The sequence below is a fragment of the Ylistrum balloti genome, unplaced genomic scaffold (assembly GCF_031769215.1).
Source record: "Ylistrum balloti isolate Yb309-2 unplaced genomic scaffold, AGI_CSIRO_Ybal_v1 Utg370102, whole genome shotgun sequence".
Taxonomy (NCBI): Eukaryota; Metazoa; Mollusca; class Bivalvia; order Pectinida; family Pectinidae; genus Ylistrum; species Ylistrum balloti.
In genome coordinates this window covers 146,872-174,722 of record NW_026782128.1, presented here as the reverse complement: position 1 = coordinate 174,722, position 27,851 = coordinate 146,872, and the positions used below count along the sequence as shown (strand labels likewise).

Sequence of the window (27,851 nt, the reverse complement as noted above, 5' to 3'; positions counted from 1 at the left end):
CTATACAAGGGAGACTTGTCTGTGCCGTATCTAAAACTAATATCTGATTCCGTTCCCATCACACTCCTCCTCTCGCTGTGAACTCCCTATATAAAGTGACAATTATGAATTTGTTAGATAGTCAGTGTTTATGTAATATGAAGACAGTAGAGAGATAGGCAGGAGGTTGTTTTTATGTTAGGGGTGGAGATGGTGGAGGATTGTTAGGGGAGGGAGGATTATATTCGGAGAAGTTTGGTAGAATTTATCAATATAGAAATGTAGCCTGAAGTTGAACATATTAAAGTTCTATTTAGAAAAAGGAAATTGGTAAAAGAGCCAAGAAATTCTGTTTTTATTTATTTTTTTTTATGAGTAGGTAATTTTCTACATTAAGGTATTTTTTTGTCTAGATTTCCTAATTGTTTTTTAGGTTAAGTGTTAAGTTGTCATTTTATGATAAGGGCTGAAACACAGAACAATGTACTGATATTGGATACGATTGTGAAAATTGTTTATTAAGGTAATATTGTGTTTTTTTTGACTGAAGAGCTCTTGTTACAATCACTGATTTCATTAGCTGTGACAAGCAATGGTATGCTCTTAATAAAATGAAATTTTTGTGTGTTCCTGCAAATACAATTTGAAGTCTGCAATTGTATAAAAACATAAAATGTTGTTGCAGCTAATTTAAGTATTACATTGGAAATTGATCCCAAAATTGCTACTAAGGGTTTAGATATTGTGGTTTCCCCAAACAAATACCAAAACGGAAGTAAATCAGTAATTGCTGGGTGCTTTCCTGTAGTAACAAGTTATTTAAGATCAACTGGGAACGTCCCTCGATATTTTCTATAAACACAATATGGATTTGGTTGTCCCTGATGTAGTTCCAGGGAAGCCAGAGTGTCTGCAATAGAATCGGTGACTCAGTGTTTAGGAGTATACACCCTTTCTCATCACTAACACACAGAAGCCAGTTTGTGGCTAATTCGCCTCTTCAAAACATGTGTACCTGCCAACAGTGATATAATGCTAAGAGAGACGAACACAAAAAATGAAATCGATCCTGCTGAATGTTAGATTTTTTTTCTGTTTCGAAGAGAGAGCATGAAATAAAATAATGAAAATGGTTTTGTCGAATATTGCTTTATTTTTTTTTATCTCATTGCAGAACTTGATTAACTGTAATTAACTCTTTTCTTTGAGATTTAATTTTGTGGAATTGTACATTAGTCTTGAGTTGATGTCTAAATGAAGTGAAAGGAGTTGCCAGTTTCTACATCAAGTGCTGGTTTCTGCCAAATGTTATTACCAACAGCAGTTTTTGTGACAATAATCACTTGTCTTATTGGAGGTTCAAAATGTTTATTTAAACCGTAATTCAAATAAATGTTGAGTTTGATTAAATCTGTGAAATTGTAATTGAAAATGATAGAATCTGTTTTGTAGTGATGAAAGAAATCTGATCTCTCTTCAACTTCTGATGTTGGTTTATTTGAAAGAATTGGAATTTGATATTAATTAATGTATTGCAACACAATGCAATTGTTATGTAAGAAGTTGATTTGAATTAATAAACAAAGTGATATATAGGATCTAAAAAATTTCTATCATAAAATGTATTTTGACTAGGATGTAGAAGCAGGTATCTTCAATAGGTATTAATTATTAGCAGAGAATTCAATTTTTAGCTGTGTTGGACACCTTGGAAATGAAATTGTGGTTTGGTTCCTTGTAAAATACATCCTATTTGTTTAATTTTTCAGTAAACCTGCAAAAAAATTGGAAGCATGGAATGAAGTGCAGTATCTAAAGTTCTGATATTAGTTGCGAGATTTCTGTGTCATTAATTATACATAACCATTTCTGTGATTTCATCTTCCTCCAATGTGTCTGGGTTTGATTTGTCTCTGATGATATCCCAAGAACTTAATCTCTGTTAGCTAGTGGATGCCTCCTAAATATTTCTGGCTGTGAGCTGGTTTGGTTGATCTAGATCAGGTTTTTTTTTCACCATTACCAATCCAGGAGGCACCCAGTGGATTTAGGGTTAAAGAATTAATAATTCATACTAGCAACTGTCATTCTGTCAGACAACCCACTGGCTTAAACCACCAGCCAGCTTAAAAACACAAACACCAGGCTTGACCAATAACATATGGCCTTTCTTGACCAGTAGGATAGATAGCCAGTCTAAAAAGGAACAGATTTATCTTGATGGATCAACAAAATGTTTGGAACCATCATTCGACCACACAGATGTTCAAATCATTTTCAAGCTTCATACTGATATGGACTTTGATGGTTGTAATTTGAATTTGACTACGTCTGATTGGTTTATAGAGTCAATCAGCCATTGGAGCATGTTTATGAGAGAATGTATGGAAGAATTTCTTTAAATTGTTAAAGTCCAGATGCCTGTATAAAAAATGTGATATATAGAGCAAGAAATAGCAGACCTATCAATGTTCTGGCTGTTCTCAGGGATAAAGTTTGAATTAAGAGCTTTCTTCCGCAGACAGCATGTTCTGGCCAGCACCAGTTTGTAATGTAAATTTTGACAACAGATAAAACCTTTTGACTGTAAATCTTGTTTCACAGTTTGGATGTGTATATGAAATAAATGAAAGATTACAGATATTTACCATTGGAAAGATATACAGTTGCCATGCCAACACAATCAACACAATCGCTTCTTCTTAACAGTTTTTGGGGATATTTATTATAGAAGACACTTGGAAGACTATACTGTTAATCTTTCTTGGACAGTTAAACAGTTGGTCAAGCAGTCAGTGGATAAAGACACATATTTGGAACAAGCACACAACAACGATTTTATTGCTGGATGGAAGGAAATAATTCAGATTTTTGAGCAGATTGCACAGAAGTAATGCAGAATGACTAGGTGATAAAAAAATTTTAGGGTTGAAAGACATATAAAGTGTGGTGTTAAAGAACTCTCTCAGAGTAGACCAAGGCAGTGATATATTTTGTCTTGTTGCTGTGTTACAAAATATCCAAGATATGAAAAAATATATGGAAACACTGTTTTTCAATCAGTTAAAGTTTTCAGATCTTCTTGGCTTGCTGTGATATTGTATATCTAGGAATCATTCTTGGCACGGCATTGGAAGTTTGGACATTAATCTTTCATCTTACATGTACTTTGTACTGGCAGTGTATCTGAGGCGGCTTTAGCATGGTAACACACCGCACGGTGCTGCCTGTACTGTCAGTAACCAATAATGATTGGTAGAGAGAGGGCTGATACCACTGGACTCATGTCATTCATTATTGATACCGATCACTCATTTCGTCCAGCCTTGATCACTCACCTTCCCTGGCCATGATAAGCTTTTGTAGAAATCGGATATATTGATCTTGGACATGTAAATGTTTGAATCCTGGGGGATTTTCATGTGTCATTTTATATTGAATTAGCAATACATTAGTGTGTACTTTCGGACCAGAATCACGTGTGAAAGGGGCTATGATTGGACATTACTGGACACTATATTGGACATCACCTTTAATCTGAATAAAAGCACTGAAGTATATTGGATTTTTCTTCTGTGCGTGTTCCAAGACAACTGGCTGTTGTTGACCTTAGCTGTTAATGAAATTTTGCCTAATTATGGATCACTAATAGTTTGTTCTCACCAGGGACGCATCACCTTGTGCGAGTTAAAAAATGAGAGTAAACACAACTAAGGGCAGATCTCCGTGTATCCATGGTCCTAGTAAGGAGAGCGTTAGCTGCATCTATTAGAATAACCATTTCCAACTGATGCCTGTCATCCCTAAATCTTGTTAGTAGGTTCATCCGTCCATTCATTTTGAGGTTAGAACAGAGCAGTGGAGGGGAGAGGAATTCTGCAGTGTATGAAAAAAAGAAATTCTGACTGTAATACAGAGAACATTTGCTTCTCGTCAAATATAATGTGATTTTGTGCGAATAAGAAAAAAACTTTGGGTATATATTTGTCATGAAATCTTTTTGAAGTGAGTGAATCGTTCCGCTGCACTGCTAAGCTGATAGGTGTGCGAGTGAGGAGTTGGGATTTATGATGCCCGTATTGGTGTGATGTGTGTAGTACTGTAAAGGGCCTCACGGTGAAGAGTCGTGGTACACATTCCTTCGGGTTAAGGATTGAGATGTCATCAGAAACGACAGGGGCCAAAGTATTTGTCTCACTTGTTCAAGTCAAGAAAGACAACACGGTGACGAAATTTATATGATAGTGTCTGGACAGGATAGCATGTTCACATCATATTTCATACTTGTATCATTTTTTCTGATTGGATGTAAGAAATCTACAGGATATAGTTGGAGCATTATTTACATGGAACATACACTACTGAGTTTAAATAAGGATATTATTTGAAAAATGCCAGCTTCAGATATTCAGATGGTAGACATTTGAGAATTTTCCAATTAACATGTTATTTTTTATACTTGAACTATTGTGTTAATGGTTGTAAATTGACACCTGCACTACATGATTAAATTAATACGGACGAGTGATTTAATAGTTGTATGTATCTCATATACATGTTATCTCTATGAACTGCACGATAGTATTTTTACCTGCTACATCAGGCTATCATAAATTTCTTACACTCAGTGAGCTCTGAGAGATCCTTTACAACAAGATCTACCATGCGTATGGGCAACATATAATTTTCATATTGTCATTTTCACTTTTAATAGACAGCAAGCTGTATTGCATGAAATTTTTTCGTGCATCTTCATCAAACTGGAACATTTTCTGTGTGCTAAGACATTGGATTACGTCACTTCCGAGGCTTTGTAGAAGAAATCAGCACAGGACATCTTTGATATGTTCATATGTACATCAGATCTAACAAGATGGCGTTTTATTTTATTTTTATAGTAAACAGTAATTTCATTCAGATTTAACAGATTTACACTATGTTGCTTACATCACAAAAAAATCGAATTCATTGATAACAAGTTGTTAGAAGATTGAATATTTTAGATGCTTAACAGGAAAAAGATTAGTAAGGACATCAAAATGTCACATTATCAATTGGATGCTGCAGTCCCTGATGTAGAGAGATTGTGAAAGACATTGTGATCATCATCCCATGGCTTCAGTGTGGGTGTAGTGCTTTGTCTTATAGAACCACATCAGCTGGTAGCAGAACGCTAACAGACAAAAGGATATGACTTTATAATTAGAAATTGGACATTTTTAGTAGCACAGCTGGTGTATTTGGCTGTGAAATCGTGACATGTGACATTCGCTGCTGAGGAAGTGTGACTACAGGCGGTATTAGCATCCTCTATTGGAATTTCTTTACCAAGGCAATGCGGTTGACTTAGGAAAACGACATTCTTAATTACACAGAGCTGTGAATGAAGGATTTTTGAATTTGGAATCTATTGGCAATAATTACATCTTGTTTTATAAAAATAAATATTTTATGTGGAAAAAAGCTTGAGGGTGGATTCACAATGGGCTTCAGATATTTCATATGAAGTGATAAGGACTACAGTTGAAAAATAGTTTGGAGGAGGATATTGTATGTAAAGGACTCGGGGAAAACAGACACGATGAATTTCAACAACCAGTCGATGTATATGTACACATACTCTTCACAGACGTATGAATTCCACAGCTGTCATGTTGACTATTACTACAGGTAAGTTCTCGTTATAATGGCGAATTATTAGTACTCTCATTAGGCTCATAGTGTTCTCTCTGTGGACTGGTAGATATAATACGAACTGAGCTTGGCACCCATCGAAGTCCTAGATACCACCAATTAACATTATTTCTGTGACAAGCAAAGGAAGTCATCAGTATGATAACGACCTCTGACACATTCGTACCGACACTCAGACATTACTAGACAGTCGGTGGGAATATGACACCAAAGTAATAGTCATTAACTTGATAAATGCATGTTGCAGTGTCCTAAGATATATCAATTATTCATGAATCTGCAGTTTCTGCAAATAGGGAAATAAGTTCTTCTGACGTGATGTCAAGGCAAAAATTTTATATATATTATTAGTTGATACACTTTAATCAGTAAAAAATGTTTTTGTTGTTTTGATATAGTTGTTAGCCTTAGAATCATTGGTGATACTCATTGGTGCGTTAGTCATGCTATGGTAGAGAAGGCAATTTTCACAGTTGTATAGAATTTGCTGTTGTTGCAAATATTGAGAATATTTATATATATATTTATGTATTTATATCAATATCTTCAGGTTTTTTCAATACCTGGTGGCAGACTTAAATAATTTACACTTAAACTTGGAAGCATGTCAAAGTGAGTGATAGTTCTATAAATGAGATCAGGTGCAGGTGATCTCCATATATAGAAGTCATACAGTGCTGCATTCATAATTTGCACCTTCATATAGTGCATGGATTAGAAATTAATGAATACGCATGTACATCATGTCATACGTAAATGAATTATTTTTGCATATGTTGCATTTATACAATGTTGTAATTAAATTATATAACTTTTCGTATGCTGGTGAGACTTTTGGAAAAAATCTAAAGTCTTAAAACTTCTGTTTAGGAGCTTGTTCCCAGATGATTGTGTAATAATTGTATTTGAGTATTTATAGATATACCTGAAGAAGAAAACTCATTGTTTCCTGCTGCCTGTCGTTTGTAGACACACATTCTGTATGTCTGTGTGTGTTCTCCAGGTTAACTCCTGTAGTCTTCCTGAGTGTTATGTACTTTGAGAGAGTACTTTTAAGTATTACAGGTTTAGGTTGGAATATGCCCCAGGAATGATTCTCATTTCTGGAAGCTGTCTATTACCGTTATGATGCCATTGTCGCATACCAATGTACAAAGTGGAAGGGGAATATTTCACTCTGTCAATATACAATGTTTGTAGAAAGGGGAAGTAACTCATTTTCCTACCAATGTACAATGAGGAAGGGGATAACTGGTTTCCTGTAGTATCATAGATAATATTGTCCAAATAAGGAGAGAGAAGCAGTTTTTTCCTACATTGGCAAGGTACAGTTTAGTAGGGGAAGATAACTGTACATATCATAACATATGGTAACAGGTTTGTTTTTTTTTTAAATTTTTTTTTGGGGGGGGTTGGGTTGCTCTTTCTTCAGTTAGCATAGTACATTTGGAACAGGGACATCACCTTAACATCCCTGCAGCTTCACTGTGTCTTGCTGAAACAGCTGGGCTTTGTGGACATTGATTGAGCTGAAATTAGAATATTAGATTTGTCCCTGACAAATTTGATTTACTAAAATAATCAAAATGCAGATTGCACACATGGTAGCACTCTATAAAACTTACATAGATCACTCATTTGTCAAATCTCAGTAAGTCATAAATATAAAAAAAAAAACTATTGTCAACATTGATAAATTGCATTGGTCCTCATTTTTACTATGAATGGATTAAACCATTCTGTGTGTACAGGGGGTGTACAGGTCAATGTTTGATTTTTTTTTTTTTTTTAGGGAAAAAAAATCTCATAAAACCCTCCTAATGGTACAATGGTCTTTAATGACTTGATATCAAAGCTTAGAACATGCCTTTGGTGTTTTCTGGTCTGCACTAATGAGTAGTGTTGTCTTCATATTGATTATAAAAATATGAATGTCCATATAAGGACATGGTACTATGATGGAGCCAACTTGATTGATATTGATTAGTTCCACAGATATAAGACATAAAATAAATGAAAGGAGAAGAAGTATTACAAACCATAGCCTTAAGACACACGAATATATTGTCGGGAAAATGAAAAAAAAGCCGACGAAAAAGCTATTAATCTAAAGATTTGAGTGATTGTTGTCATGGTAACGGAAAATCTGGAGTCCCCCTTCCTGAATCACCTGCTTTCAGGTGTACTTTATTGATTATATTTCACATTCATTCGCACACATGTTCTTACACACATGTGGTCCGATCACTGAGACACGATTGTCTCACTGTGTTTGTCTCACCGGGAATGTACCAATTCTTGTCTTTAGATCCAAATCAGGAAAATCTAAGTCAAGTAGCTCAAATTTCATGTGAAATATTTTGATGGATTATACACTATGAATGACAGGAAGAAAGGAGGAAAACGTTCAGATGACCAGGATGTTATTTGTAAAGTGAAATCTGTATCAAGGGGTCGTACTCATCACAGGAGAAGGTATTGTTGATTGGTATTGATTCGGGAGCCAATCTTTGTTCACAGCTCAGTTTACGAGTCGACACTGATCCTAGTGGTTACCTCTAATAAGGGGCTAATGTGTTTGTCAATATGAACCTTGGTGTATTAACAGATATACAGAGTCAATTTACAGGAATCTTATATATGTGAACTAAAATTCCTGTGTATAGTTTATGACTAATACACCACATTTTTGATATGGTATTGTGTTTTTATACAATATCAATAATTCATTGTTACATGTGACTTTTTGTGATTGATTTTTTTAACAAAAATATTTCTAAAATTCTTTTTGATTTGGAAGTTATAGCACTACAAAATGTTTTACAGATATTTCTTGAAATTGAGTTGAAATTGCATTTGGGATTTGTCTTTGGTGTTCAAATCATAGGTATGTGTTTTTTACATTTCCTTTCACTACCATCTGGTAATGATGATGATGTTATTAACTGTTACTCTGTGGTAAATGTTCAGGTGTAATGGTTTTACAGACCATCGTTACGACAGGTGCTCTCTCTATAAGAGCTAGTGTTTTACTGCTGTCAAAAACGATTTCTAAAAATTTTCACATCAGCCCGAAATTCTCACCCACAGATCAACATAATATCAAATATCTTACGAAGATGATACCACAAAAATGATGAGTAATTCTCCTCCAATTTACTTCAAAGGACCCGAGACTTGCTTGGGATCGGCATGACTGTACTCAATTAATGGTTAGCGTTGGTACTGTCAGATGGAATGAACTGAGAAAAAACATTTTTACTCCTTGTGTTCCCGTTGTGTTTGTTTATGATAGGTTTTGGTACAGGCAGATTTCTGTGCTTGTGCTCTGATTTGGTGGAAAGCTTCACTTCTGTGCTCGTGGTATCCCACGTCTGTTCCCCCTGGTGGATATAGCAGATAAAAGAAGGCTCTAATTAGACATTTTTTTATTTTGACAGTGCATGTTGTCCGACAGAATTGCCCCTCCTATATCTCCTCATTAGAGTAAGTCTGAAGAGGTTTTGTCAGAATGGGATCCTCCTACCTCTAGCACCTTCTGATTGATCCTTCTATAATAAGTTAAATTGCTTCCATTCAATGCTCAATAAAAAAGGAAGTAAAATATGTAATGATTACTTTTAAATTTTTTTTAGTGTTTTTCAGAGTTGATGTTTTGAACAAATTGGTTTTTAAAGTTGTTACATTGTCATATTTGAATTGAAGTCTATTTGTTTAGGATAAACATGAGTGAACAGCAGGCCTATATAGTGTATCTGTGTTCTGATAACTTGTACATCACGTGGGAGGATTATTATTCTGAAGAAGGTCTTTAAATACTGCACACATCCTCAACTGAACACACACTGATGTTGCAGTCCATACACATATTCCTGGGGAGTATAAAACTGGGGTGTGTCTAATACTTCTGGAACCATCTTTCATCCAATTTTATTTTTACCATGTTAAGCCTATAAATTCCCATCCTTCAGAAACAAAGGGGAGTGGTGTGTGTGGGGAGGGGGGATAACCCTGTAAATCCCCATCCTCCATAAACAAAGGGAAGTGGTATAGGGGAGTAAGGGATGGGAGAAGGGTATTAACAGGATACCAATGTACTACCATCCTGTCTCAGCATTAATTCTGAATCAACATCATATCTTCAGAACTTCTCAACAAATCTGATTGCTATTTAACCCATATTGTTATAATGTAAAGTTCTACACCTGATCAGATTCTGGTGTGCACGGGAGCAGGGTTATTCATGCCTTATAGATGTTTTTTAATCATCGTTGTAATCAAGTATACAATCCTTTGCAGTCAGTTATTGATATCGTGTATGTTTAAAGCTTAATCAATATATATTGTTATCTTAGAAATAAATCCTTGTTCATTTGTCCTAAAAGTATAGTTGAACCAATGTGTTGCATGCAAACTGAAAATCCAATTTGAAAAAGAGCAAATGTTTTGTTGAAAGAGAAAAAACAGCATTTGACATTGCTTTGCAGTTTTGAAAAATTGTGTAGATATCATGTGGACAGTAATTTGAAAACTGAATAAGGCAAGATAGTGTAAGGTTACCCACTGTGTACTGATAGTACATATCTTTTTTATGTCGTGATGTCGGTAAAGATGCATCCATACTGGTGCACTAAATATATACTGCTGGAGTGTGATCTGCCAGAGATTCACAGAATCTTCAGAATTAGATAAATATCTCGTGAAGTTGGTGCGAAGGAAACATATAAACAAAAATCAGTTCAGATTTATAAAATGGACAAAAAGTGCGGTACCAGATAGAAAATATGTCTGGTTATGTTTGTTAGGTTAAGTGAAACGTTTTTGGGAACTTTTGGGTCAGTCAGTGTATTCAAGATTTCTTCTGATATCAAATGTGAACAATAGTTCATTAAAACATATTTTCAGTGTGGAAAGAGGAAAGACTATGTGAGGTGGTAGATTTATTAAAGTAAAATAAACAATGTTGCTACAACTAGTTTTACTGTTAGGTGAAATACGACCAGCCTTACTCTTTAAGATCTTCACAGGAATTGTTCCCTTTAAGAATTTACTAATGGTAAGGATGGCATTCATAGCTCAGTAATAGCCAGGTAGGGTTTGTATTCAACATTGTTAGCCACCATCAGCTGGAACACGTCAGATTAAGAACCATCTGACATGCGACGTCCTTTCTGATATTGTTACACTGTTGTCTGCTGCTAGCCATGGCACCATGTATCTCTTTATTATGATTCACTTTGTCACTCTCATGCAATATCTGTGGCTATCGTATTCTAACTTTTTCCTGAGAATTTAGAAACCTCTTTAGTCAATAAAGATTCTAATTGTTTCAGGTTATAATGTTCGATATTTTAGTTGTAAGATTATTTGTTATGATTAGCTCGCTTTTCCTCGTACAACTATTGTCACGTTTTACGATCTTGTGTCACGTAAAACCCAACCAACTTAACAATTACGATCACAACTCGGTGAGAAAGACATGTATGATATTTCAACTTTATAGTATTAATGTAAATAATTTTGGTAACAACAAAACTGTGGTTTTATAGGAGAAATGAATCTGCTTACTTTAGAAATCTTACAAACTCTGTATAAGAATTTGTCTCCGGCAAGGTTTCTAAAGGTCTTGCACCACAAGCTGGAAATTTGCCCAGGAACCAAATTAATTTAAACTGAATTTGATATTACAATATTGTTGTTTAACAAGGGTTTATGGCCTTTGAAGTGTTTACCACTGTATAGCTTAAGATACAACATACATATAGCAGTTAATGGGCCACAAGGTCTTATATTTAATTAATTATTAATTTTTTTGACAGAATGCACCTAAATTGACATTTTTGAATATTTCAATACAAAATTTTAGAAAGATTGGATACTTCAAACATTCTGCTGTATAATATTAAATTATCACCAGTAAAGAAAAGTTTTCAGGCAAAATTTAAAGCAAGGAATTGAGTACTGTTGGTAAATAATAATTCACAAATATGAAGTAGGCCTTTTGCATCTATCTTAATATTTGAGGAATTTCAAAATTTTATTCTAATAATCAATTTGATCGTATCATGGACTGAAATGATACATAGACCATACTTGATATAATTTTTGTTGCTTTGTCTATATATATATCTTACATTCGAAATATTGACCATTAAGGTCTAGTATTGAAGTACCAAACATTGATAAATTGGTTTTTAGCTACAAAATTTGCCCACCTGAAACGAGGACATTGATATACCTATAGACACTGATTACTTTGGACTCTTGATGATGTTATTCCACCTGACTGATCAGATAATCTTTTGTTTGAAAACATGATAAAATCTTGTGTAGAAATTCTTCATAAGATGTTGAGACATATGATCACAATGGCTATTCTTTTACAATGCTAATGGAGTCTTGTAACACACTATGGATTTGTTACCTAAGGCTGTAAATGTGTTTTGTTCTGTTAGATCAAAAGATATTTCTCTAATCTCTTGAAAAAAAGAAGATGAGGTCACACTACATCAATATATTATTTTCATTGTTATTTAGATCTGTCAATTCATTTTCGTCTTTCGACAAAGTGATTAATGCTGGAAAAACCGCTATTCCACACATTTTTCATGTGTTTCCTAGTTCATGGTTTACAAAGAAAATAGATAAAATCGACCGGATTACTTCCTGTCATATGATGGGAAATCTTTTTACTATAAGTAGTTTGTGTTAAATCAGCAAAGCTGCACAAAGGGCCAAAACTTTAGAACATGAAGATCTTGGTTTGATACCAGCCACATAAGCTCTGGATCTTTTACATGCTGGGCTATAGAGTCAGCCCAGCCAATTTTGTCATTCTGATTGCTTTCTTCCAGAAAAACCTTAATTGCTCAAAAATGTGACTTGGGAGACAGTTTCAATCATGAACCATCGTTTTGTGGCCCCTTGTGGTCTATTATACAACTGTTTGTAACAAGGTTTGTTTAAATCAGGAGTTTGTACTAGGATGAAAATATTCCTCTGGCTAAACTGGAACTGGGTCACCAAAACTCTTGGTGGAAGCTCTACAAACTAAGCTTAAGTGAATTGGTCTAGAAACTTGACAAGACCTGGAGCTATAAGGGTAATATATATATATAATTAAGAAATATTGTATGTCTTCTTCATGTATGCTATACTTCGATTTTGTATGCTGGATACCGATGTTTAAAACATTACCAAGTTTTTGTAGTGATTTTGCATTGGAAATCTTAACCAACGGAGCAAGACACAGCTTAGTTTTGTGATTTATGATATTGTTTGGTATCTGTTTAAGTGATGAATGTTAGGTCACATTGTATCTAGTTTATAGTACATCTAAGGCTATTTTTGTTGTTTTACAATTGAAACATCTTGCTTCTGTCAAGAATACCTGGAGTAAGAACTTCATCACTGGTCACAAGTTTGATATTATTGATAAGAATGCTTCTTAGAAAACATTAAACTATAGAATTACAGATAAGAAAGTATTAGCAAAATACAAGATCACCACAATTTAATATGATTTGAAAGGCAGTGTCTTAGGAAAAAAAAGAAGTTTGTATGTGTAAATGCAAGAAAGATTTTTAATTTTATAGGGAAGGTCATTTATTAGGAATGATTGTGTGATTAACCTTGATATATATAAGGAATAAGATTCTAGAAAGATCATCGATGTTTACAATCAATTTAAAATGCAATTTCTGAGAAAAAAAGTATTCAATTTTGTTTTTTTATTGTTTTGGGGTGAGGGCAGTGGGGATCTTATATTTTGTAATTCTAGTCTTACATAGTCTTTGGTAGAATTCAGTCATGATTAACATCTTTGTTAATTACCAGGGATTGCAATTATTGCAGTGTAAAAAAAATAGTTTGTTTGAAACCATCTGCTTGATAATTTGGCTTCAAGAACAGTTTAACTTCTTCTTCACCAACGAGAATATACCTTTTTTTCACAGCAGCAACTCATGCAGTTTATGGAGGCAAACCTCAAGAGACAATAATGGCTTTTTGTTCTTCCGATGGTTTGAACTTTATGATAAGATATGAAAGAGAATGTCCATAGACCCAAGGTTTATATGTCTCTGGGGGATACAGGACTCCCACCTGGCAGCTTTAGAATCTCCACAGTCACCATCTCCAGTTCCATCAGATTTTTTTCTGTGATCATTGGCCAAATAACTTGAACAAGTGCTCTCAGAGGAAATCTGTCCTGATTCAATTTCATAGCTTTTTTCTCCCTCATTTTTTTGTAACAAACTAGATTTGTAGATGACAGTTTTGTAACCATTAAGGATAATCTCAAAGGGAAATGGTTTCAGCTGAGAAATATTGATCTGTTAATTATATTAAGATTGTGTTTTCAGGTGATGTAATTTCAAAATCTATCTGATGTTGAACCATATGTTTGATTCACAGATCAGTCAGTTAAAATTGCTGGGAGGACTTCAGTTGTAAAACAAATAGTTTGTGCATATGAAAGTTAGTCTAACTTATTGAATATGATACATATTTTGTAAGTTTTTCTACGATTTGATAATATGTGTAGTGATAACTTCACATTTTCATACTTTCGAAAGTTGCACCCCAAGGTCATGACCTTACTGTGTTTCAAGGTCAGAGGGATCCCAGACAAATGCGTGCTGAGTATTAGGTTTGTCAGCTTCACCTGTGATATCTCTAGTTCACATACTTTCACCAGGTAATATAATAAGCCTGGTATGTCTTTTCCACTATTTTGGGAGGGTGACGCCATGATGATTTCATGTTTTTGAAATTGATATTTAGTTTTGTTTGTGTGTCTCACAAAAATGAATCCTTATCTACCCTCTGATATGATATGGACTTGTCTTTTCTTACATGTCCTGGTGTTGTACAGACCAATTTTCAGGATGAACACCATCAGGAAATAAAATATTTGGCTTCCCAGGTAACTTCTGTAATATCCTCTGAATTCTTACATGAATTCTGTTTAAAAGAATGAAAACAAATATGTGATGTTGATTTTTCCATGTTTTGCAGCTTCCAGTATCATGTGATCTTAGTTGTCATGGTAAAGGAAGTTTTAATTCCTACACTGGTTGTGACCTACTGAATTATTTCATGAACTGTCTGTTGTTGATTAGATAACTAATATTCTACAGTTTTTTTCATTAAGAAAGGTTAAGGTCAATACAAATAGAACCGGTAGATTAAATAACGGACTGGCAGGAAATTTTTGGAGGAAGGATTGAGCAGTGGGAGCAGGTCAGAGTGGAGAGGAAATGGGGGATCTGTCTGTAGATAGGATAAAAGGGGATGGAAGAGGGCTGAGAGGGAGGGGTAGAGATGGTATGGAAGGAGTGGAAAAAGATGATGGTAAAAGTTATGGGAAAATGGCTGAGACGGAAGAAGTGGTGATAAAGGATGGTGCAGGGGAAGAGGTATAAGTGGGAATCTGGAAAAAATCAGACTAAGGTGGAGGAAGCTTCAAATGGAAGAAGAAAGTAAAGTGAACCCCTTGTACAAGGGTTGTATGATTCATGTGTCGTCTTTCAGTACATAGTTAGAATTACACATCAGTTAAGCATCTGTCTGACCATGATTGGAGCATTTTGTAACTGACAAGCTTGTTACTGAGACGTGCTAAACATTATTACAGATGTTTTGTTAAAAAAATGATAACAGTTCTCCACCCAACTGTATTACCTGATTAGGAATGTAATTTGATGGTGATGAATGCACTCTACAGAACACACATACACATACGTATCTTCTGTCTTTCAGACTTCAGATCTGTAAACAGTCCACAGATACAAAATTCTGCTACAATTTACCTGAATCATTACTTGGATTCTGACTTCCTTACTCTTTTTTACCAATTAGTTAAATTTGAATTTAAAGAAATCACTATTTTATGTAAAAACAACAATTTTTTTTAAAAAGTTTAAAAAAAATCAATTTGAGTATCTTTGAAATATTGATATCTTCACCCTTTGCCCCACCCTTACTCCATACCCAGTTTATTCCACCTCCTTTTTTACTCCTTTTTTTTCAATTGACAGTTTTATACTGAAAATAGGCATGTGGTTTTAGCTGTATTAAAACATTTTGGTGAAGTGGATGCTCTAGTGGACCAGTACCAAGATTGTGATTTGCTGTACCGACAGTATTACATATATTGAACATCTGTAGTCTGAATCCTACATATGATGTTAGATGATTTATTATCAGTAGACATGTAAACTGTAGGACATGAAAAGGAATCCACTTGTTTTATAATATATTAGTGACATATACAAATTACACTGGTTTTCATGTCTGTACAGAAATCAATGTTCTAATACGCAGCATGTTTCTACCTTCCACTGGCGATCATGTGAAGTCCGCTGGCAAAATTCCCTGAATATGACGGCACTACATCTCTTGTGCAGCGTCATCAAGTCAGGAAAAAACAGAAGCTGCACAATTAAATAATCACTTTGGCCTGATGTCATACAGCGTTACATCATATCATATTTAAATTTCTTTTCCAGATTCCGGTTTAATCAAAAATGTCTTCTGAGCATGCTCAGGCAACGTTTGTTTGTTGTTATAGCTCCAAGATTGCAGGAAATGTTTGTGGATGGTTTTTATAACAAAATGGTTAACACATTTATGCGGAAGGTAGAAGTGGTCATGCCATTTAGTGGCAAAGAGAAATATCTACGGGATGTTCACTGACGGTTTTGCTCAAAATTCTGTGTATCTTAGCTTGGAAGTTTCGCTAACATCTAATTTTTGTCTATGTAGATGGCCTATCACAATCGTTGAGAAGACTGACTCATCAGTAACTTAACTCTAAAGATCAGTTTATTTTATTCGTGGGCCAGCAGGCAACTTGGAAATGTCATTGTTATTTCAGATGGAAACATATTTTGTAAGTTTGCCAAAAAGAAAAAAAAAATCTTTGTTTTCTCATTACTGTAAAGAAATCAATATTGATATTCCAGAGAATTGGGAAACACTCTACCAGGTGCCGTATTTTAATCAGAATTATTAGATAAGTTTGTGTTTGCCTGATTGCATTGCAATTTCATCAGGGAAACTAGAGGCATTATGAAGTCGTAGGGAAAGCTGATAGAGGCCTTCTGTCATATAGTGTGTAGCTATTTGGATATGAAGAGAGATAGATTCTGCAGTAGAGTGAGCTTGAGTCTGTATGTACTGGTGTGATACATACAGGGGTTTTGTAGGAACACTATATTAAAGAAAATAAAGCAAAACTTCAGGGGCATCGTGTCAGTGTTTTATATCATTTTGATGTGATCATTCCTTAGTGACAACTTACCTAGCAACAACCACTAAAGTGACCATGTGGCTATCTAAAGAAGCTCTAGTTAAGTTAATGGTAAAGATGTGTGAAGTGGGTTAAATCTTCCCCTTTATAATATATACAAGCAATATTTCTTTAAAAACACAAATTTATTGAAGCATCATTAGATAAGCTAATGCTGTTCCCCCAGTGTTCGCATTGTGTTCCCCTCCAAATCTTACAAGTTTTTGGTGAAGTTTTTGAAATGCTTCATAAGTATGATATGATAATTGATCTTTTTGTAATTTCTGCCACTGGTAAACTTGGCCACAACTCTAGCAAAAGAAAAAATTGCTTTAAAGAAGCAAAAGTGAGATATAAATATTACTTTTCAGTTAGTGCTGGTATTGTGACTTATGTGAAGAAGTTAGGTTTATCTTAGTACCTCAGAAAGTTAAATTTAGTGGATATATCATAGAGTGTAGTGTTAGGAGTTGGGTGTCTGGAAATATACTGTATTTATCTGATAATCAGTCCATGTCTGGTAATAAGCCCACCATACATATTGCTACTAGTTACAGTTACCTACAAATGCTATTTCATCTTCCTGTAATAAGCCCACCCATAGAATTTGAGACAAAGGTAATGTGTTTGCCCCCTGGTGTCCTGTAATAAGCCCACCCATAGAATTTGAGACCAGGGTAATGTGTTTGCCCCCATGGTGTCCTGTAATAAGCCCACCCCTGACTCTGAGGCAAAGGTAATGTGTTGGCCTTCATATGTCCTGTAATAAGCCCACCTCTGACTTTAAGTAAGAGGTAGTAAGAGGTATTGTAGAGTGACTTTAAGTAAGAGGAAGTAAGAGGTATTGTGTAGGCCTCTATTTGTCCTGTAATAAGCCCACCCCAGAATTTGAGACAAATGTAATGTGTCGGACATATCAGTATTGCAGGATATACAGTATTACTTCAGGACAATATTGAGCATGATTCATCGTAGTTATTTGTACAGCTTTAAATCTGGTAAGAAACACATATAAAAACATGTTTTTTCTAATTAGACAGTTTGATGACTAAAAAAATTGTGAAATGATGCAATTCAGACAAAGCCTGATTTCCATCTGGTTCTAATTGTTCAGCATGTTGGGTTGATGTTTGTTACCAGTCAGATTTCTGATTTGTAGAGATGCCATGTTTTTTCTGGGACAATTGATAAGATTTGTACAGATGAATAAGTACTAAGTTACCTTCATCTACTGCTCAGATATACATAAAAAATGTTTAAGTTAATTAGTCGATGTTCCGGCAGAGCTATTAAAATGAACAAATGAAAACCATCAGTATTCTATTGACATTCTATTCAATTTGAACAGCTGCGGCATATTATGCAGATGTATTCAATTTTCTGGCGGTATTTTGATCTAGCTGGAACTTAAGTATTGATTCAGAGTAAATCAACATAAATTTTACATACTTCTGTTAACATGAAAACATTTACCCAGAGTTTCAGAAATAGACTCTTCTGTTGGTCGTTATATGATTTTGAGGAAGCGTTTTGAAGGGGAGGTAAAGGTTTATTGACTCCAACGCCTATTATTTCTGGAAGTCATTCAGTTTGTTAGCAAGAGAAGTTGCCCTGTTTCCAATTGTGTGATAAATTTGATAAAGAAAATCATGAAGTTTTATCCTCACTTCCTATCAATATAGAAAACCATGGTGATATATCCGAACACAATAAAAGACATCTGTCTGAAATAATGATTAAGTATAGCCGTTTTTAATCGAGATTGAAGTCATTCAATTATTTTTATGTGGAACTTCAGAACAGTTAAACAAGACTGAAAACATCACATTTGAAATGCAGTTTGATGAAAAGAAAATTGACAAATAGATAATTAAAAGCTGACGTAGCTTTTGACTGCAAATTTAAAGTGACATTGGTTGCAAATAATCAACATTGACAGAAAGCTGTGTGGGAAAAACAAACATGCTGATGAAAATGTTGTTCTGGCACAAAATTAAAAAAAATATTCCAGCTTGGAAAGACGATATCAATGTTGTTTATAAGGGGGATTACTATTTTCCTGTGACTGACATCTGTCTGAAAAAAACAAACAGATTGTCTGTAAATCGTTTAGTTTTCGGTGTAAATGAGAGAGATCAACATTTGGAAACATGCTGCTAACTCTAGTGATTGATTAGGTTTTGAAACATGTGACTAGTTCATCATTTCTTTATTTACATTGGGTTGTTTTGTGTATCAGGGCTCTGTAGACTGTCCGTGGTTAATAATGCAATGTTTTTGTTTTTTACAGCAAGAAAACGGATGACAACCAGTGGTGGGAGCTGTTTGACCCGAATACCTCAAGGTTTTACTACTATAATGCCACCAGCCAGAAAACTGTCTGGCATCGACCACAGAACTGTGATATCATCCCTTTAGCCAAGCTTCAGGTTAGCATAATATATAGTCTCAAATCTTCTGTCCAGTGATGTGTCAAATAAAATTTTTTCAGCACCTCACAACTCTCAAGGTTATGGAGCAATAGTAGAAAAACATCAATGTTTTTACCTGCTTGTATAACCATTCGTATCTGAAACAAAAATCATCATGGCTAGGAAAATTGAAATATTTTCTGAAATTAATATTTGAAAAGCAATGACTTTCTTGATTAACAGAAAGAGGCTATTTGAGGTTTCGTTGATTTGAAAATGTGAGAAAAACATTTCTCAAGACAACCAAACAGTTTAGATACAAATTACTTCTGACATTGCAGATTTTTGTACAAGTTTTGTGCACAATTATTTTCTCTGACAAAGCCATATGCTCCTCAGTTTAAATGATTGAAGGATAAAACACTATTTTATCAAAAATTGAGGTAAAATATTCCCCAAGTGTCTATTTTTCAGAAATTCCTTGGAGCATTTAGTTTTATTGGCATGGTATGTAATGTAAAACAAAAACAAAATCAAATTTTCAATTTTTTGGTTGAAATCACCTAATAAAGTAACACTCATTTTTTTTTTAGATTCTTAAAAAAATGTAAATTTGCTTCTAAAACATGCTTAATATTCATCACTTTCATTGAGAAGAAAGAAAGAATCCTACTTTACTTTGATCTCATTTCTCATTCTAGATGCAAGCTTGAATATCATTCTGATGATTTGCTGCATGCTTGCTGCATTGATTTGTTCAAAAATAATCAAATAAAAAGATCGAAGAAAGCAAACAATTATTATTGAAATTAAAAAAAATGAAAATTGATCATTTGAAATATGAATAGTTTCAACTTCTCATATGCCAAAAAGAATGAAAATGACACTTATATATCTGATTTATAACTGTGTATATTTATATATATACATATATGAGTGAAAATTTCATTTATCCTGAAGCGAGATGTTATTTGTTTGCAAGAAGGAAGGGAGATAACTGGAACATCAAAGTATCAGATTTTATACTTTAGTTTAGTAATGTTGTAACAAGTTTCTCTGTTGTTAAATTATCTTAGATGCCAATGCAATGCTATTTTTATAGCTTCAGATTGACAATAAAAATTTCTAACTAACAATTGTCTTTACATTTCAATAACTGATAACTGCTTTTCTGAAAAATAATTCCTTTTTTTTTTTTAATTTTTTGTTTTTTTTTTTTGCGTGTGTGTGTGAAAGTTTTCATATATTTTCTCTAAGGATAAGTCAGTTTTGATAAAAAGTAGACTTTACATGAGATCAAAAACAAAAAAGGATGGAAAATTAGAATGAAATAATTTTTGTTTTGGTATATGCATTTCTAAAAGTGAAAAGTAAACGTTGACTGATGTATGTGAACACACAGAAAATGTTTTATTCCAATAAAGTGACTTTTTGATTTTTTCATGCATTAAATCTACTTTACACGATACAGTGATAGGTCAAAAAATATATTCCTGTATGTGAAAAAGCAAAAAATGTAAGTTTCACTACTGTATAAATGTAATTAGGAAGAGTAATTAATACAACATTTCAGTAAAATGATTAAGTATGGAGTATCATGGCGAGTAGATGTTGATATCTCTTCCCTTCATTAACTCCATTGATTGGTAATGGAGGAACATTTTACTTACTTATTTCATCACTTGATGTAATCAGACATTTTAGTTCTGGTCTGGAAAGAAATATCAGATGAAATTGGCAACGATATTTAATTATGTTTAGCCTATGATTACCATAGTGAAGAAATGTGCAGTGTCTACCGCAGAGGTGGAAGACAGAGCTTTTTGTTACTGGTGAAGTTGTAATGAGTGAAAACTCACAATGATAACACCAAGCCATGTACTAGAGGTATATCTATACTGCTGGGGTATGTCCTGGCCAGGAAGATAAGAATATTCATTATATGTGGGCGTAGCCTTGACAGCTTTCCCACTGAATTTCCAAGGTCTTTTAATATTATTGTAATTCATCGTGATTGAATTATCTAAACCAGTATCAGAGATTAAAAATTGTAAATTAATTTTCTGATAATTAAGATTTTCGAATTGTCATTTAAATGTCTTCATGTAAGTGCAGTTTGCTCACATATGTAACAGATGTTTGATACCAACATAGAACAGGAAAGAAATATGAGAAAACTTTGAGATAGGGATGTTCAGTCTGAATGGAGGAACAAAGACAAGCTGATAACACTGAAAATTCTAAATTTAGGTCATTATTGGGACTGAAGTCAGGTGGGAAACCTAAACATAGGTCAATATTAGAACTGTAACCAGGTGGGAAACCTAAATGTAGATCAGTAGTGGGACTGTAGTCAGGTGGGAAACCTAAATGTAGGTCAGTATTAGGACTGTAGCCAGGTGGGAAACCTAAATGTAGATCAGCAGTAGGACTGTAGCCAGGTGGGAAACCTAAATGTAGGTCAGTATTAGGACTGTAGCCAGGTGGGAAACCTAAATATAGATTAGCAGTAGGACTGTAGTCAAATGAAAAACCTAAATGTAGGTCAGTATTAGGAGTGTAGTCAGGTGGGAAACCTAAATGTAGGTTAGTATTAGGACTGTAGTCAGGTGGGAAACCTAAATGTAGGTCAGTATTAGGACTGTAGTTAGGTGTAAAACCTAAATGTAGGTCAGTATTAGGACTGTAGTTAGGTGGGAAACCTAAATGTAGGTCAGTATTAGGAGTGTAGTCAGGTGGGAAACCTAAATGTAGGTCAGTATTAGGACTGTAGTTAGGTGGGAAACCTAAATGTAGGTCAGTATTAGGACTGTAGTCAGGTGGGAAACCTAAATGTAGGTCAGTATTAGGACTGTAGTCAGGTGGGAAACCTAAATGTATGTCAGTATTAGGACTGTAGTTAGGTGGGAAACCTAAATGTAGGTCAGTATTAGGACTGTAGTCAGGTGGGAAACCTAAATGTAGGTCAGTATTAGGAGTGTAGTCAGGTGGGAAACCTAAATGTAGGTCAGTATTAGGACTGTAGCCAGGTGGGAAACCTAAATGTAGATCAGCACTAGGACTGTAGATCAGGAGAGGGACTACATTCAAGTGAAATGCTAAATATACTTTAATATTAGGACTGTAGTCAGGTGGGAAACCTAAATGTAGATCAGCACTAGGACTGTAGATCAGGAGAGGGACTACATTCAAGTGAAATGCTAAATATACTTTAATATTAGGACTGTAGTCAGGTGGGAAACCTAAATGTAGGTCAGTATTAGGACTGTAGCCAGGTGGGAAACCTAAATGTAGATCAGCACTAGGACTGTAGATCAGGAGAGGGACTACATTCAAGTGAAATGCTAAATATACTTTAATATTAGGACTGTAGTCAGGTGGGAAACCTAAATGTAGGTCAGTATTAGGACTGTAGTCAGGTGGGAAACCTAAATGTAGGTCAGTATTAGGACTGTAGTCAAATGAAAAACCTAAATGTAGGTCAGTATTAGGAGTGTAGTCAGGTGGGAAACCTAAATGTAGGTCAGGAGTGGAATAGTAGTTTGGTGGGAAACAGAAATTTAGGTCCATAATGTGATAGTAGATAGAGAAGAAAGCTTAAGGTAAACTTTTTAATGTCCATTCAGAAGATGTTGTGAAAATGAAATATCAACACACTGGTTGTAAAGAGTAGAACATTCAATAGATGGAGTGGATGGGATGGGAGGGGTAACAATCAATGTCTTCAGTTTAATTATTTCTCTATAAATCTACAGATTCTATTCTGAGTCTTCTGGACACTTGAGATACTAGGATAGAAGACAGATAAGTTTATGTACTAAGTTTTTATTTAAAGCCTTACAATTTCTCCACCAGAAAAGGTGAAACAGGTAATTACAGGGTTATCTTCAGTGGCAATGTATGGCTGGAAAACTGGTTCCAGAAAGCCTGGTTAACCTCACATGACATGAAGAAAAAAAAAATAAAATTCTAATTCTTTATTGAATTTTATATGATGACTTACTCTTCTGTAATTCTTGTCCTGGAATGTTTGTAATGAATCAGTAGAAGGATAAAAAATTAGAGATATAAATGGAATTGTAGATGTAAATAAAATTAGTCAGGATGTCTATAGCATAGCTAAGTCCTCAGGCCTTAGAATGCCAGGCCATAATTTTTCAGTGTAAAACGTTGAAATTAAAGTTGTATGGATGCAGTTAAATCACACACTAAATCGGGAGTAGAAACTGGATGACAGAGAAGGTGGCTTTAATTAGAGCAATCAAACAGGCAAACAAGTGGAAAATGGTTCAGAACAGGAGGCCTGTTTAGAAGATGTAAATTTGTTACAATATATTAATCATTAGTAATTTGTTCAGTTTAAATCTACATTAGCAGACTTTCATAAGTCATGTCTACTTGGTGTTTTGGTAATCATTTGTGTTTAAAAAAGGATTTCTGCAGCTTACCCAGCTAGAAATATAATTATTCATTATACCTCAGGTATTAGCTCAGACAGGTGAAAAAAAACCAGGTGAGGGGAAGAGAAGTGAACAACTCCAGGGAGATAAAAATTAATGTAGATTATAAGTCATTGGAACAGAAGTAGAGGTAGGTCAGGAGTTAATGACAGGTGCATGTTAAAAATGACACACTAAAAGTAACTGGATAGTTAAGAGCTTTGGAGATGTAAAGGGAGGGTTTATGAACATGTGGCCTGACAGGGTCAGAGGACTAGACATGTAGTACTGTATACACAGGAAGTGTCAGGACTGAACATCCCTACCTCAGACCTGTGTATAATGTTCTTAAGGCTTAGGTACTATGACAGAACATGAAGCGTTTGACTTTAGAAGATTTTTATCCTGGAATCTAAAGCGTTTGGAATATTTTTCACAAGATTTGTATTTTTGAATCTTTCAAGTTCAGATATTTTATAATTATTGTCAGTCACTTTGGAATGACATTTATTGAAGATTAGTTAAGCCTGGGAGGATCATATGTGTTACGTGCAGAAGTACTGATGTTATTGATGTCAGTACTTAAATATTGGCTTGTGACTAATGCATATATTGTTTGAAATATAGCATGTTGTCTGCGTCTGTATCTGACTCCATCGTGAGAAATATACTGATGTTTTTGTAGTCACCTCTTAAGGATCAGACAGTAATAGCTTTACAGCCATTTATTTATTGAATAGTTTTGATTGAGCAGAAATTTTCATAGAATACCTGAGCAGGATCTTTTGAGGTGTGCCTCTTATCCTCCCCATACAACCGAAGGCCATACAGGTGACTTGGAGGATTCATTGTCAATTCACCTGTGTGTGAAATACCAGGAGTAACACAACAGCCCTCCCTTATATTCCCTCACCGGATACAAAGGGTCACGACTGGGTCCCTTACTACTCCACCCCAGTGGCGAGGACTGAAATGTTGGTAAGAGTGTCCCAGCAAGGTGATTCATCATTACGGACCAGTCTGCTGTGATATTATCACCAACATAAGGTGTATTTTGAGGTGTGAATACTAGCCTTGCCTTCAAAGGTCGATCAAGATGTTGTCTGTGTATATGCTGTGTGTGCTGTAGTGCATTTTGCATACCTTTACAACCTACGTACAGAGCATACAGGGTCTCTTTTATTGGATATGATGGACATTCATTATTCTCAGGTGTGACAGAATCACCTGAAAAAGCAGGGTGTGTTTGTATAGCGTGACCATTATTGTAAAGTAAGAACAAATACACTAGATCTTGTTTACCTGGATGGTGACCTGATCCTGAATTAAAACCGAAATACGGGGAATGTCTCACAGGTAACAATGCAAGATTGACACTTTTTTGACTTCCGTGAAGTTTTACATAAGTTATTCACTTTCATGTTTTCCTGGAATATTACCTGTACTTCCACCTGTGATTTACCTATGAGGTGGATGTGGATTGTGTTACTGGTGCTGACAGACAAATTTTAGGATGTAGATCTGTGTTAGGGTTGGAACTGGACATTTGACCACCAAATCGGACACAAAATGGACTAAAAACGATGGGCCGACGGATTAGTACTACTGCTACTAGCTGTGCAGGCTGTTTCCCTTTTGTAAATATAATTTTTCTTTTAAATATTTCAGTCAGCAGTATTCACTGCCATTTTAACTGTCAACAACAATACTCATTCATAAAATATTTTTGTACTTTTTGTCAACAGAAATTCATGATATCCGGAGACTAAAGAATTTAACCTTGGTAATCAAAGTGTGAAATAGTCAATCACTTCAAGCAAAAAAGTCTTCTGGCAATATGTTTACAAACACAGAATATAATACTTGTCACAATTAATCTCCATATCCTAAATCTCTGTTACTTCAATCAGTAAGTCAAATGGTAAAATGTTGGAATATTGTAGAGTTTTGCCAGTGTCTGATGACAAGATTTCATTAAAAAAAAAAAAAAAAACGGCCATATTCTCATCTCTGGAAATCTTTATGGTCAAATATTCTGAAATTTTTCATGAACAACTTGTAGATTTCATTACCAGACATTTTTCTCAAACTTAAGAAGTGTAAACTGAGTTATGAATGATTGTATTTCCTGTCTGAAGTAATACTGAAGCTTTAAGATATCAGCTATTGAAATTTCTTTGAGTTCTGGACAAGGACACAAGAGTTAAGTAAATATTGGGATATCACCTTATGCAAAAGTCAACATGTCTGGAGCATGTGTTAGCAAATAATGAAACAGTATGCTTGATAAAACGCTATTTAAGGTCAGACTTACTGAATTTCTCTCTCAGATACGGTAGATTCTGAAAAGTATGTAGATTTTGTTCAGGAAATAAAGCATTTGGTCATATATGAATTTATACGAATTTTTATGAATATTCTTGTGCCCCTGTAAATTTGACACCTTCTTCATACAGAACAGAGCTGGTAGAGTGTAATATTGGTCTACTTAGGAAACAGTGGGAGACTTTTCATCATGTGAATTTTTATCAGGTTACTGAAATTTTCATATTGATCTTTCTTAGACCCAACAATATTTCAAATCAATGTTATCAAACATCGAGGATGAAATCAAATGAAATTGAAGTTGGTTCGAGTTAAACTAGAATTTCGTTGATCCAGAGAAGGTTTGTTCGTGCGACAGCATGTTAGATTTGTCTGGCATGCTAATATGAGGCTGATATAAAGTGACAAGACATTGTCTCTATGTCATTGAAAAGTAAATTGGTTTCTCATTTGATACAGGTAAATGGAAATCTTTTTTTTCATTGTTTTTCTTTAGTGTGAACACAACATTTGATGAAGATCGAAAGTGTTGACTGTCTGATAAAATGGAAATTGCCATAGATTTGGTATCTGCTAAGCTATACCACTGAGTACATTCAGCTTCATGACCTGGTACAGTCATATGTAAATATGGTGCAATCTGTCAATTCTAACTTACGCTACAGGCACCAAGCTGTATAAGTAACTATCAGGTACATGGACTAGTACATCAGTATTGGCACCACATGATCTGAGAGTTGCTGTCTGATAACTTCTGTAGTCTGTCTAAAAAGATCAGTGTTTATGAAGCAGGGATACACAGTATAATAACTATCTTTATTTTCTAAAATTGTCCGAAGATTTTCTTCAGTTTGAAAACATATAATCAGTTATTTTATGTGTGGATATATCCTTGTTATGGACAGTGATTTAGTCAAAAGAAAAAAAATGTATAATATAACTAGAATTATCATACAATTAAAATAAAAACTTTTTTCTGTGAAAATGCTTGAAGATATCAGGAATTCCTAAAAGTAGAAAAAAAATATATAGGAAATGTATATGTAAACACAAATTATTTCGGAAATGAATAGTATGTGTATAGATAGATATATCTCATACATTTCAGAAATCCTGTGAGTGACACAGATTTAAGAATATCAAATGTGTTAAAAGTGAGGATCTAACATTACCTCAACATGCTACAGTTGTGTTGTGAACTTAGCCTATGTGGTGTTGATTACAAATATTTGTTGTCCATGTTAAACAAACAAGTCTGTTATCCCTTGTGTACACAGGTGATGAGTAAGTCTATTTGGATTTAAAGAATTGTCTCCCTTCATGATTCTAAGTGCAAAGCTTTGTTGACATTATCTTGAGTACAGAATTTGTTCAGTCATGTTGATTGAACACCATTATTTCATTTATACAGATGTTGTCAATTTATCTTATTTCAATGTATTAACTAGATAATGCTGATTTCATGCAAAAACCATATTTATGTTTGATAGTTATCTCCCTTGCCAACCTAATTTGATATTGACCCCTTGATACATAAAACCTGTATTTCTAAAGAATGTTATTCATCATGATATCATATATAAATTTTTGTCTGAGAGGGACATTTTCTTCTTGATGAGTTCTTGATAGCATTGTTTGCTGCAATTTAACCTTTAAATGTTATGGTTCGAAGCAGGCGGTGTGCCTTAGTAAACTGAGATAACCTTTATA

General features: G+C 34.4%; 1 protein-coding gene across 4 annotated transcripts in view; it reads left to right on the top strand.

Annotated features, from left to right (window-relative positions):
* Positions 1-27,851, top strand: part of LOC132550053 (rho GTPase-activating protein 39-like) — a 139,502-nt gene that overhangs the window by 72,939 nt on the left and 38,712 nt on the right. For all 4 annotated transcript variants that reach the window (XM_060214053.1, XM_060214054.1, XM_060214052.1 and 1 more), the window contains exon 3: positions 19,257-19,395. In XM_060214053.1, coding sequence (XP_060070036.1) covers positions 19,257-19,395 — 139 coding nt within the window. The remainder of the gene's footprint in view (positions 1-19,256; positions 19,396-27,851) is intronic.